Source organism: Caretta caretta, chromosome 6 (assembly GCF_965140235.1).
Source record: "Caretta caretta isolate rCarCar2 chromosome 6, rCarCar1.hap1, whole genome shotgun sequence".
NCBI lineage: Eukaryota > Metazoa > Chordata > Testudines > Cheloniidae > Caretta > Caretta caretta.
In genome coordinates this window covers 43,304,099-43,317,222 of record NC_134211.1, presented here as the reverse complement: position 1 = coordinate 43,317,222, position 13,124 = coordinate 43,304,099, and the positions used below count along the sequence as shown (strand labels likewise).

The 13,124-nt window shown below is 37.5% G+C and overlaps 1 protein-coding gene across 2 annotated transcripts in view; it reads left to right on the top strand.

Annotated features, from left to right (window-relative positions):
• The window catches only part of ANO3 (anoctamin 3), a 382,443-nt gene extending 369,629 nt beyond the window's left edge, over positions 1-12,814 (top strand). For both annotated transcript variants that reach the window (XM_075129454.1, XM_048853572.2), the window contains exons 25-27: positions 3,744-3,824; positions 4,981-5,086; positions 5,666-12,814. In XM_075129454.1, the coding sequence (XP_074985555.1) occupies positions 3,744-3,824; positions 4,981-5,086; positions 5,666-5,848 (370 nt within the window). In that variant the 3' untranslated portion in view covers positions 5,849-12,814. The remainder of the gene's footprint in view (positions 1-3,743; positions 3,825-4,980; positions 5,087-5,665) is intronic.
• The last annotated feature ends 310 nt before the right edge of the window (positions 12,815-13,124 follow it).

Below are 13,124 nucleotides of genomic sequence, written 5' to 3'. Positions count from 1 at the left end.
AACACCTGGAACATCTACAAAAAGTCTTCGAGCACATAAGGGAGGCAGGACTAACTGTTAAGGCTAAGAAGTGTCAAATAGGCCTAAACAGAGTGACTTACCTTGGACACCAGGTGGGGAAAGGAACTATCAACTACAGGCCGAAGTGGATGCTATCCAAAAGTGGCCTGTCCCAAAGTCAAAGAAACAGGTCCAATCCTTCTTAGGCTTGGCCGGATATTACAGGCAGTTTGTACTGCAATACAGCCAAATCGCCACCCCACTGACAGACCTAACCAAAAAGAAACACCCAAATGCAGTTCAGTGAACCAAAGAGTGTCAGAAGGCCTTTAACCAGCTTAAAGCGACACTCATGTCTGACTCTGTGCTAAGGGCCCCAGACTTTGACAAACCGTTCCTAGTAACCACAGATGCGTCCGAGCGTGGTGTGGGAGCAGTCTTAATGCAGGAAGGACTGAATCAAGAGTTCCATCCTGTCGTGTTTCTCAGCAAGAAGCTGTCTGAGAGGCAAAGCCACTGGTCAATCAGTGAAAAGGAATGTTACACCATTGTCTACGGTCTGGAAAAGCTAAGCCCCTACTTTTGGGGACAGCGTTTCCACCTGAGAACTGACCATGCAGCACTACAGTGGCTTCATACCGTCAAGGGAAATAACAAAAAACTTATTTGGTGGAGTTTAGCTCTCCAAGATTTTGATTTCAACATACAACACATTTCGGGTTTCTAACAAAGTGGCTGATGCACTCTCCCGTGAAAGTTTCCCAGAATCAACTGGTCCAAATCGTCCTTAAGATGTGGAAGCTATTCTTAGTCTTTATACACTAAGTAGTATATTTAGAGGTGCATGTGTCTTATTAACTCTGTTTTCTCCTAGAGCTCCAGGAAGAAATCACAGCCAGTGTTTCACCCTATCTGTGATTTGGGGAGCGTGTCATAAATATAGAGGGAAGGGTAACCACCTTTCTGTACACAGTGCTATAAAATCCTTCCTGGCCAGAGGCAACATCCTGTTACCTGTAAAGGGTTAAGAAGCTCAGCTAACCTGGCTGGCACCTGACCCAAAGGGCCAATAAGGAGACAAGATAATTTCAAATCTTGGGGGGCAGGGAGGAGTTTTGTTTGTGGTCTTTGTTTATGTGGTTGATCTCTCTTGGGACAGAGAGAGGCCAGACAGAAATCCGTCTTCTCCAACCCATCCTAATCCAAGTCTCCAATATTGCAACCAGTATAGGTAAGCCAGGCAAGGCGGGTTAGTTTCTCTTTTGTTTTATGTGAATTTTCCCTGTGTGGAGGGAGGTTTATTCCTGTTTTCCGTAACTTTAAGATTTTGCCAGAGGGGGATCCTCTGTGTTTTGAATCTGAATACCCTGTAAAGTATTTTCCATCCTGATTTTACAGAGATGATTTTTACCTTTCTTTTTTTTTTTAAATAAAATCCTTCTTTGAAGAACCTGATTGATTTTTCCATTGTTCCAAGATCCAGGGGTTTGGGTGTTTGATGATTTTGTAACAAATTGGTTAGGATATTATTCTCAAGCCTCCCCAGGAAAGGGGGTGTTTAGGGCTGGGGGGGGGGATATTTTGGGGAAAGACGTCTCGAAGTGGTCTCTTTCCCTGTTCTTTGTTTAAAACGCTTGGTAGTGGCAGCATACTGTTCAAGGACAAGGCAAAGTTTTTAACCTACGCTGGTAAGAATAAGCTTAGGGGGTCTTTCATGCAGGTCCCCACATCTGTACCCTAGAGTTTAGAGTGGGGAAGGGAATCTTGACGCAAGAGTTATTATTCACATAAATGTCTGATTTGCTTCATCTTGGCCTTGTGGTAATGAGTTCTGCAGGTTAATGAGAACAGTGATTACTTTCTTGTAGCTGTGAGTGCCACAAGTTAATTACATATCTATGTTCAGTAGTGAAGCATTAGTCTATTCAGTTTTACTGTGAAATAAAGGGACCAGCATGACATGATTTTTGACTTGTTTGGCTGCTCATCAGTGTGGATCATGTTGAGATAGCCAGCCAAAAATAAGCCCAGGACAATGAGCACAGTCACAGCAGTAATATTTTTGCTACTGGAATTAATTCCTCAACATTCAGGTTTTAACGTTTGGGGAGGGTTGTTCCGTCCCATCCATCACCCAGGATAAAAATAGAAGAGGTGAAATTTGAAATGAAAAAGTTGTCGTTTTCACTGATCAGAGTTCATTTTGCTAAAATTGGTTCAGCGTTTAAGTGCTCATTAAAAGTAATGACTAGCTAGAAAATTGTTTCTTTGTTTAGTGTTCATGGCTGGTACCTCACATTTTCTAAAATTCCAGCTGACAACTTGTTTTATTGTGCTTTGGCTTGAAAGCTACACATTCAATAGGGGGTATGTTAAAATTAACTTTGTAAATATATTTTGTGATTTTATTGTGTTTCCTTCCTTTATAGTTTTGTTTGTGATTTTAAAAGATGTTGTCATTGATGCAATAAATACCCCCTTGTTTCTGGGAGACGACTTTTGTTTTAACTTTGTTCTGTTCTTTATAGTTTCCTCTTGCCTGGTTTCTTGGGTTTTCACCAACTCTTGCATGGTCATAATTTCCTTCCTCCTTGTCAGTGTCCCCTTTGGCCTTTTTCATCATTGGTCAGGGGGTGGAGTTCAGGAGGTGTTGGATTAGATAGGATAGATTCTGGCCTCACTAGATTTGATAAATAATCCTCATAAATTGTTGTTACACTGGATATTGCTACTAATGCTGATGGCCCATTTAGGGGCGGTGAAAGCTCCTCCCTTCAGCATGCCACTTAATATGCACTTATTTTTGTCACATAAAGTCACAAAACCATTCAATTCACAGTGAATTCAGTGGGAGTCTTAACATAGTCTTCAGTGGTAACTGGGCCATGCTTCATGATAGCAGACTGCTCACTAAAATTATGCTATGGCTCTTTCTAATTTACTCCCCTACACCACTGACAGTAGGAGGAGGCAAAAGGCATTCTTTTTTAACACGCATCTTTTCACAGGACCAAATTGTGGTTTTCTGTGAGGATGACGACAGACTTCCAGTTTAAAAGAAAACTAACTTAAGGAGTAGATGGCTCTTTAAGTTTTTCAGGGACTTATAGAACCTTTCACGTCTAGGGTCATCAGTCTGTATGTAGTTCCTGTCGGTAATGACCAAAAATTGTTGCCATCAGATGGCGCTTTGCTATCTGTGAAAAGCAGTTTGGTGCTCTCCATTTTGTTCTGAGCGGGTAAGAGTCCAGATCATAAAAGTCACCATCACGTTGGCACTATTTGGCTCCATTATCGGCAGAATCTGCAAGGAGACTGAACTGCATTTACTCTCTTTACAGGAGGTCCCTTCAGGTTCAGGTATTTTGGCAGGACATTGCAGAGAACCTTGCTTTGCTACTGACTGTGCTGTATGTGTTCATTGAATAAACAGTGAAAATCAGCATCCAACTCCTTTTGAAAGCATAAAATTCATTTTAAAAAATGAGGGTGTGAGGGTTTATCCCTGAAACATCCATTGGCTTTATGGCAGTCTTTCAGCTAAAAACCTAGCCACTCAATAATAATAATAATAATTAATAAATAATAAAAAAATAATCCAGTAAAAGATTTGGAAGACATACCATAGACCTTGACATGCATTGGTGATGGTGGGGGATGTGTGAAACACGTTTTGCATGCACAATCTGCGATAAACAGTTGCTGTTTGCAGAAAATATTGAGATTGTGTCTTTTCCTTCCAGATGTTTAAAGGGATATGTCAACAGTAGTTTATCAGTATTTGATCTGAATGAGCTTGGTATGGGATACTCAGGATACTGCAGGTATGTGTTAAAAGCGCAACTTGTTTATCTCTGTATTGAGATGCTCCTTGTTCTTTGAGAATATTTCATTCTAACGGAAATTGACATCTATAACTCAAGGGTTTAAGTTACTCTCAGAAAACAGTTTCTTTTATTATTTTTGTTTATTAGCATTTCCTTATAAGCTTGTTTCACCACTCTATGGGGAGGCAGTGTGGCCTAGTGGATAGAGCACTGAACTGGGACTCGGGAGACAAGACCTCAGTTCTATTACTGGCTCTTTCACTGGCCTGCTGCATGAGCTTGGGCAAGTCATTTCAAGTGTCTATGATTCAGTTTCCCCATCTGTAAAATGGGGGTACCTCTTTATATAAAGCACCTTGAGATTGCAGATGAAAAGTGCTATATTAAGAGCCCAGCAGTATTATTATGCTTCTGGCTTAAAACCAGCACAGGATTTGCTGTCAGTGGAAGTTGTGCAGGCAGAGTGAGTACAGGGTATGCAGCAGAGACCCACAATGCAGGCTGAAGAGAACTTTTTCCTTTAATTTAACAAAACTGTGCAAAGTGTTTGCAGTAAAATTCATACACATGAAACACATCCAGTGTCCAGAAATTGACACTTAGCTGAGGCTGGCTGAGACATTCCAGAAGTAAATCAAATGAACCTAGGCCTAGTTAGGAAGAGATTCACTTGACCTGAAAAAGAAAAGGAGTACTTGTGGCACCTTAGAGACTAACCAATTTATTTGAGCATAAGCTTTCGTGAGCTACAGCTCACTTCATCGGATGCATCTGAAACCTGTCACTTGAACTTGAAACTCAAAGTGTTCTGCTGTATCAAAGAGAAAGAAAATGCTTGTCTGCCCCCTTTTGAAATGAAACCAGTATGTTAAGCTCAGCTCTGTTCAGTACTCGCATGCACTATGAATCATTTTCCTCTCTTGTTTATTGAATTGCTACTGAAGCATGTTTATAGTTATCATACGTCCTTAAACATTTCTATTTAGAATGGATACTTTTCATTCCTTTATTCCTCATTCTCCGGTCATATTCTAACCCCACATATCATTTTGGTGATTCTTTTTTCCAGCACCTCTGTAATAATGTGTTGATTAGCTCATTTGCAGTATTTCAGGAGTGTTCTTACCAAAGGACATTTTTCTTTATGTTACAGATATCGAGACTACAGAGCGCCGCCCTGGAGTTCAGCTCCTTATGAGTTCACCTTGCAGTTCTGGCATGTCCTAGCTGCGCGGCTGGCTTTTATTATAGTATTTGAGGTTAGTCATGGACTAGGAGAGAAATGATACTACTTTTGCTGTTCCACCTGTGTAAAGATCTAAATCAGATATCCTACAATGGGCCCAAAAACAAAGCACTGGTTAGTATCATAAACTAGGTGATTACACCTGATGCTTTATGGAGAGATAACGACGAGCCAGATATATTAGAAAATGCCAGTGCTGGTCAACTGCCTCATGCTGGGAAACTGTGTTGAGAAAGTTTGCACAAATTCTACAGACTGTTTCTAGAGCCTCATTTCCTCTGTCCAAACTCATTTGGCATGTAGATGTCAGTCAAATCTTCGTGAAGCTATAGAAAAAGAAGGAATGAGTCTTGAATGTGCATTAAGCTCAGATAATTGGAACGTAGGTTTGTTTTAGGAAGTTTGTTCCTGTTATACTGCATTGCTTATATGAAGGGTTGCTTTAGAAACATCTTGCATTACATTTTTTTTATTTACATCATGAGTCAAATCCTGGTCCCACTTTTGCCATTGACTTCTGTGGCATCAGAATTTGGCCCTAAACAGAACACTTAAGCATCTTTGAACAAATTATTTCTGTTCTCATTTTCAGCACCTTGTTTTTGGAATAAAGTCTTTCATTGCCTACCTGATCCCAGACATGCCCAAAGACTTGTGTGACAGAATGAGAAGAGAGAAGTACTTAGTCCAGGAAATGATGTATGAGGCTGAACTAGAGCACTTGCAGAGAGAGCGGAAAAAGAATGGGAAACAGTATCACCATGAATGGCCTTAGTTGATACCATATAGCAGCAAAAACCTTCCATAAAAATTGACGAGTGCAGGTCTCAAATGAAGGTAGATCTGACAATGAGGAGCAGTGTGCATATATGCTGCTGTTGGGAAAATATATTTGCAGGCTTTGCTGGGTACTGAAAAATACATGCTTCCAATGAAGAAAATGAAGAGCCATATCTGTCACTGGTCTATGGTCAATACCAGGAGTTGCTATCAGTTCATTAGAAAATGCAATGAGGGGTTGAGCACTTGGACGCGTCAGTAAAGCAAGTTGCAATGGACTTTCATCCTATTCATCAAGTCAGCAACAGCATAATGAAAATAAATACATTGCCTGTAAAACTTTCATATTAAGGGCATGACTAAAAAGCAAGTTATATATCATCTGCTACTTCTGAAGCTTTTGATTGCTCAATTAAAGTTGTAATGCCTAAGAAAAAAAAAGTATGATTAATTGTTGCCTTTGTGGCCATAAATTGATGTTAATGATCCTTGAAGCTTACTGTTCGTCAGGTTTGTTCTAGTCTCTTGGTGAGATTGTGGATGTGGTCCTGATCTAAAATGGGGACACAAGGCTGTTCGATATATACTATGCAGTTCAAGGTTTGCACATCACTTCTCATCCATCTATCTTTATAGATAAAGCCAAAAAATTCTAAATTCAAAGAAAGATCAGTTCCGTTGAAAGAATACATCAGTGCATTGCTCATGTCGCAGCTATATTTGAAAAGAAATGTGACTATTTGAATTGTCTTGCCATTTTTATATACCAAAAGGCCATCTCCACATACTTCCAAACTAAACGAAGAATCATTTCCATGCTAAATGTAGCACGCAGATGAATAACTGTGTCAATATTATTTTGTCTGATCTTCCTAGACAGTGATTCTATGACTTCATAAAACTTTGACTTGAAATGTTATATTGCAGTGCAAATAATTTACTCGTGTATTTATATAGTTAACTTTGCAGTATGCAAGCTACTGTCATTTATGCAGATATATATCAAATATAAATTATAACATCATGACTTGCTTGTTCAGGGAAAGAGAAGCGGAGCGTTGTATAACAGCGCTCCGTCTATTCCAGTAATGTGCATTCCTTATCTTGCGCTACATACATCAAAGCATGGGGGAAAATATGTATATTACTGTTAGGATTAGATTTTTTTCTGCTTTTATGCCTTCTTGGGATAATATTTTTTCAAAATCAGCAGAAAAAGTAAATGTTCTCATAGAGAATTGAACTTCACTTTTCACATCCATACAGGATACTGCAATGTCTGTTCTGGTTAGAGTCATGAAAATTGTCTTCATTTTTAATATTTCATAATATGGGAGAAATGAAGTACTAAACTAAAACAAGTGTACAGGATTCACTTATGGAAAAGGGGGAAACTAAAATCGTCCTGCTTCTCATTTGTACAGTTTTTTTTAAATGGTTCTTATTTCTATCAGATGAAAAGAATTAAAAGAAAAAAATCAGAGATAATTCGCTTCAGTTTTAGGACTCATGTTAGGATGCAACAAAGCACAGTAACTATAGCAAAGATAAATTCTAATGTCAATCTTAAGGATAAAGCTGCAGTGAAGTCACTCATGGGCTGCAGACAGTGAGAGGAGTTGAAGTTTTCCTTCTCAGTATACCTTATTTAGGTAACAAGCATAATTCCAATGTTTACTTGCACAAATCTAGAATGCATTTTGTTTTATTATTTCAATGTCAATGAAAGAAGAAATATTTTTCATATGAACGTTATGTTAATGTACCTTTCTGTGGGTCTGATCCAAAGCCCATTAAAGTAAATGGAAAGACTTCTGCTATCTTCATTGGGCCCTACATCTGACCCTTATTGAGGTTTATTGGATTGTCTATTAATGAGAAAATCCAGCTTTTTATGACCCTACAAGAAAACTGCCTAGGTTTCCACAATTTGGCACCAATGGGGATCTAATCAAAGCTTATTAGCCAAAAATTCCACAGTGCTAGCTCTGTAGAATTGAGACTTTCCCATGCTTCTATTCAAGAGGAAGGGTTTCCATTCTACTCTGTTGACACTGTATTCTCAGTGTCACATGAGTCTTAATAAGAAATTCTTAATGTGCTTCTGTTTTGTGCTTAAGACTCTGTATTGTTTAATGTATTAACTCTCCAGCTTTATAGCATCCTAGTTTAATTTTATCCATTAACTAGCATAGGGTCACAAATGATATGTCTTTTAATGTTTTAACAACATGCCTTGACTGGATCAAGGCAGAAGGACTGGTATAAATTTAGCCAAAAATTAGGAAGAATGATTAATATTTCTACATGGTTTTTGGTTTTTTTTGCCTGATGATATTTTCACATATCAATATATAGCTGGAAGAATTCCAGTTGGGCATTAAAAATAAAGAAATACAGAAAGGAAATGTTTTTTGTAATAAAGTATGGTCTTGGATTTGGAGATGTACAGAAGTCTTCTATAACGACTTTCAGTGTTGAAATATAAAAGTACGTTAGATAGGAATATATAAATTTGACATTGTTCAGTTAATTTAAAGTGCTGGGAAAGCACAAGAACTTCTGAAGAAATATTGTGTGTTTTTGTTCCTTTGTTTGTATAGTGTATCAACAATGTCTAAAGGCATTGCTTCTGTATCGGAATTTGTTTTAGCTGAGAACCTTTCTGCTAGATTTCATTTAGTGTGGTGTTTGCATAACATGCAAATTATCTGACAAAGGTATAAGGCACACTCTGTCCTCAGGAATTATGTATTATGTGAATGCTGATTACCTATATTTTCATATTTTAGATATTTGTCTTTCCAAATAAGTGACCAGTATAAATGACTTGTACATGCGAGCTGCGTTTATGAATTCTCCAAAGCTGAAGAGTTTCAAAACATAGCATCTGTGCAAAAATACTTTAGATCATTCCTGATCTAGTTTATAATACATTTGTTCTATGCATGCACCTTAAGAGAGACCACATGAGACCACATACAGCTTTTTAAATACTGTATTACAGATCCCAGTTACTAGTTCAAAATGTCTTAACTATTCCTATCTGAACTCAACGTCTTGATACAATCAAAAAGGAATCTTCATTCTAGAAATTAAAAAAATCCATCAATTTAGCATTCATATTTTTCATCAGCTTATATTTTAAATTTGTGCCTAACATGTGAGATCAGAAATCTGGTGGTTGAGAAAAGAAAAACAATTATTCAAAGAATCCTGTTGCATCAGCCTCACTAGTATTTACTTTCTGCCACTGAATGTGAATGGATCAATATGTAGATTAACAGCTCAGTATTCATACTTGGGCCCTGACTGGAATTTCTAAAGTCTAAGTTTGGACTCTTAGTACAACAGTACTGTGTTAATGTACACTAGGGAACTTTTAGTGCATGCCATTAGTGTCTTCATGGGGCAATTAGTGTGCAACCATGGCATGCTTTGGAATTCACACCCCTCTAGTGCTCATGGCTGTGCCATGTAAATAAGCTTCTGATTGGCACTTAGAATGTAAATGCCCACCAAAGGATAATAGACACACTGCTGGATTTGGGCATCCTTTTAAGGTGTTTTAAAGGTGAAAACTAGTCCCTAACATGTAATTTTTTCCCTAGTACTCTCCTCACACGACTCTTACATAAAGGTATTGTAGAGAAATTTGAGAATACCTTTTAAAGCTGATCGCAAAAACAACAAACCTAAAGTTTCCATGCAGATAATAGACTATAATTGTTTTTCTTTAGAAATATGTTCTTTCACTTTTACACAATAAAAGTGGAATATTTTCACAATAATAAGCACATCAAGTGAACTGTTACTGTGAATTGTACACATGCAGGAGCAGTGGTTCTCAAACTATGTTATATGGACCACCAAGGATACATAGGGCCCAAGCAGTGTGGGTTTCAAAAGGTAGACCCATAAAAGGATCCCTCCTATGAAATATTCTACAAAAATTAAAAAGAGCTTGGGAATCACAGCTTTAGAGTAGGCATTGATTTTGCTATTTGCATTTTGTAATATTTGTTCCTATGGGTTAGCTCATCGTAAATAAAAAACCAAAATAATTTAAGATCTACAAATAGTCTGCTTTGAGGGATTTTCTTACTGTGACTTACTCTCTTGTAAATTGCAAAAGCTGGCACTTACTCAGAGAATTTGTGGGGTGACTAAAACCATTGTCATTTACCTGTGATTGCTTTTGCGTTTTTATGGACTTAGTTCATCTGCTGGATTGTGCCATGATATGGGTCAGTCCACATCCATTAACATAGGCATGTTAACAAGACTTATTTCCTTTTTTGTTTCATTTGAAATCCCCCTTCTTCATTACTATGATATAGATAACTGCATTTTAGCATAAATTCTCACTCAAACAAGTGTAAACAAACTCTCTTTAACATTTAGTGGGCAACAGGTTTATAAAAAAATTCATTTTACTTAAGTAACTTCATATGAAAAGAAAAAAAGTTATAGAAAGATAAAACTAAATAAACTTTCATATGGGAGGTGTGATATAAAGACGGAAATAATTGAGAAGTGCAAAGTAGTTTAGGGGTAAGTTCACTTAACATTCCTAATAAAAGCAATCTTCTATCCAACAGGAAATTTTTCCTGTTTCGTAATTTTCACAAAAGACTGAGGATGATCACTCAGGACAAATGTATGGAAATTGAACATGCAGCCATGTTTGTGTTTTTACATAATATTGCAGCTGAGACTAAAACTCACAGGCAATTTGGTATGTAGACAGACCATTATACAGTGAAAAATCAAAGAAATTATTAAGCTGCCACAGCACACCCACGTATAGTATATACTATACGAATACAGCTAAAGGGTAACTTTTCAAAGGCTCTTAAGTCTCTTATGAACATACGCCCCGTTGAAATTCACTTATAGTGTTATCCAACCTCTTTACCTCCTCCCATACTGTATCCATATTGGTAAAAATATATATATTTTACAGTGGTAGAATGTAACAATCCAACATTGTAAAAATCCACTAATGAGCAGATGCAGTATGGTCCTGATCCAATGCCTATTAAAGTCAATGTGAAGACTCCCATTGACTCCACTTGGCTTTGGATCAGGCCCTATATTGGTTGTAATAAAAAATAAGAGGTTTCAGAGTAGCAGCCGTGTTAGTCTGTATCCGCAAAAAGAACAGGAGGGCTTATGGCACCTTAGAGACTAACCCATTTATTTGAGCATGAGCTTTCGTGAGCTACAGCTCGCTTCATCGGGTGGTTGCAGTTAAGTTGCTGTAGTAGCTTTCATGCTTCATTTCCTTTTCTTTGGGGGTTTAGGCTTAATTTAAAGGTAACTGGATGGCCGAGGGGATGGGTGATGAGACACAGTCTTCCATTTTTAGATCACAATTAGATCCTATCCAGGTGGATTAACTGATACCGTCTCAGTGACTTACATGGCCTGGGTCCTGTTTCCAATGAACAACTGTCTACATCACAAAAACTCCACCAGAACTGACACACTTGTTGGCATTCTCAGTATCAAGGCCAAAGTTAGTGAATGTGCACAGATACTGAGCTGTTGGATGCGTCTTCCAGGTCAGAGTGCACTTTGACAGAGCAGGGTGGGGAAGCACGCACTGCTGCTGCATCTGCAGCTTCGTTTTCCAGAACTGCCCGTCCAGCACCTTTCAAAATCAGGACATTCCCACATACATTCTCAAAATACTGAAATCTCAAGATCCTGTGTCCTTCTCTCTTGTATAATGTTAACATATATAACTTGACTTAACTGAGATCATTTTGAAACCATCAGCACTGGGCTTGTATTGATAGTTTTGGCCTCATCTTTACACTGTAATGTCATATGCTGCCACCTTGTTTTGGCATGGTTTAGCCTCACCATGACAGCACAACTTCATTATGATAGTACAGCTAGGGAGTGCCTAGAAATCACTTTGCTCTTCCCTATAGATGTAAATTTTTAATGCAGCATGGTGAGTTAGCCATGAAATGTTAATTATTCTTATAGCTGAATATCTGTGCACTGCATTAAAAAATGTACCCTTTAACATCTCCATTGGCTTGCACTAACTTTTTTGCCATAGCCTTTGTATTGTAATATATTCTGCATAGGCTTGCATTGATATTGCTAGGAATTTGTGATTAGGATGCTAATAGTTGAGAAATTAGCATTAAACCCAATGCATTTTAATCACTGGGAATATGGCAGTTGCTCTTCCCACTCCACTACCCCCAAAAAGAATAAAACAAAAGAATCTGATCATCTTTTTATTTTGTATTCCATTTAGATGTCTTGGAATCTTGTATTTGTACAGTCTGCCAAATTGTTTATTCTAATTTCTATATAGGTTAGTAATTCGTATCACTAAAATTTCAATTGTTTGAAAAGAATTGTGTGTAAAAATGTTACTAAATAAAGTTAAATCATTTTTACTCTAATAATAGTCCTGGCTGACTTGCAATATGATCATAGGAGATTTCTAAATACGTTTGTGTATATTTGAAATTTATGTAATATTTAAATACAACTTGGTTTCTAAGTAAAGAATTAGGAAAAAAACTTCCTCTATTTTTTCTATTTACAAGTCCAAACTTTGTAAGTAATATTTAAAATGAGATTGCAATACTTACCAGAAAATGTTTGAGAAGAATTGACTTTCAAGTAGTACATGCTAAAAGTCTCTGTGGCCTGTTAATTGTTGATTTCCTTTTGTGTTTAAGATTACTTTTTGTGACCCTATGAATAGCCTGAAACTTTAAGAATTCAAACAGGAAAAAACAAAGGAGAGGGCTTTTTTTCCCCTGGAAAGTGATTGATCTGATTAACTGTTGTAAGAAACTTTTGGCATAAATTTGTCCTTCAGATGCTGTTTATCAAGGTTTACATGTACAAATTCAACTACTTATTGTATCATACACATTTGAATATTGCATTTTTCAGTAATAAACTTGGATATCTTTAAAGCAGACTTGGAACTTCTTTATTCCAAACATTGAAAGTTTTAGTAAAACACACAGACACTCTTTACACTAATGTATTGCTGGTAAACTATGTCCTCTACAAAGTTGTAGTTCACCCCAACTCAAGGAGTCAGTGCCTAGCCCCACAATGTATATACACCATGTTAATGAGAGACACCACGCTGTTGTGAATTTATTCTATATGAATCGGTGAATTGGAAATGCTATCTTAATTTTGGTGGGTGCACCCACTTCAATGCACTATCAAGTCACTGGGCTGATGAGCCCTGTTAGGGGGCTTATTCCTTCACCCACTTA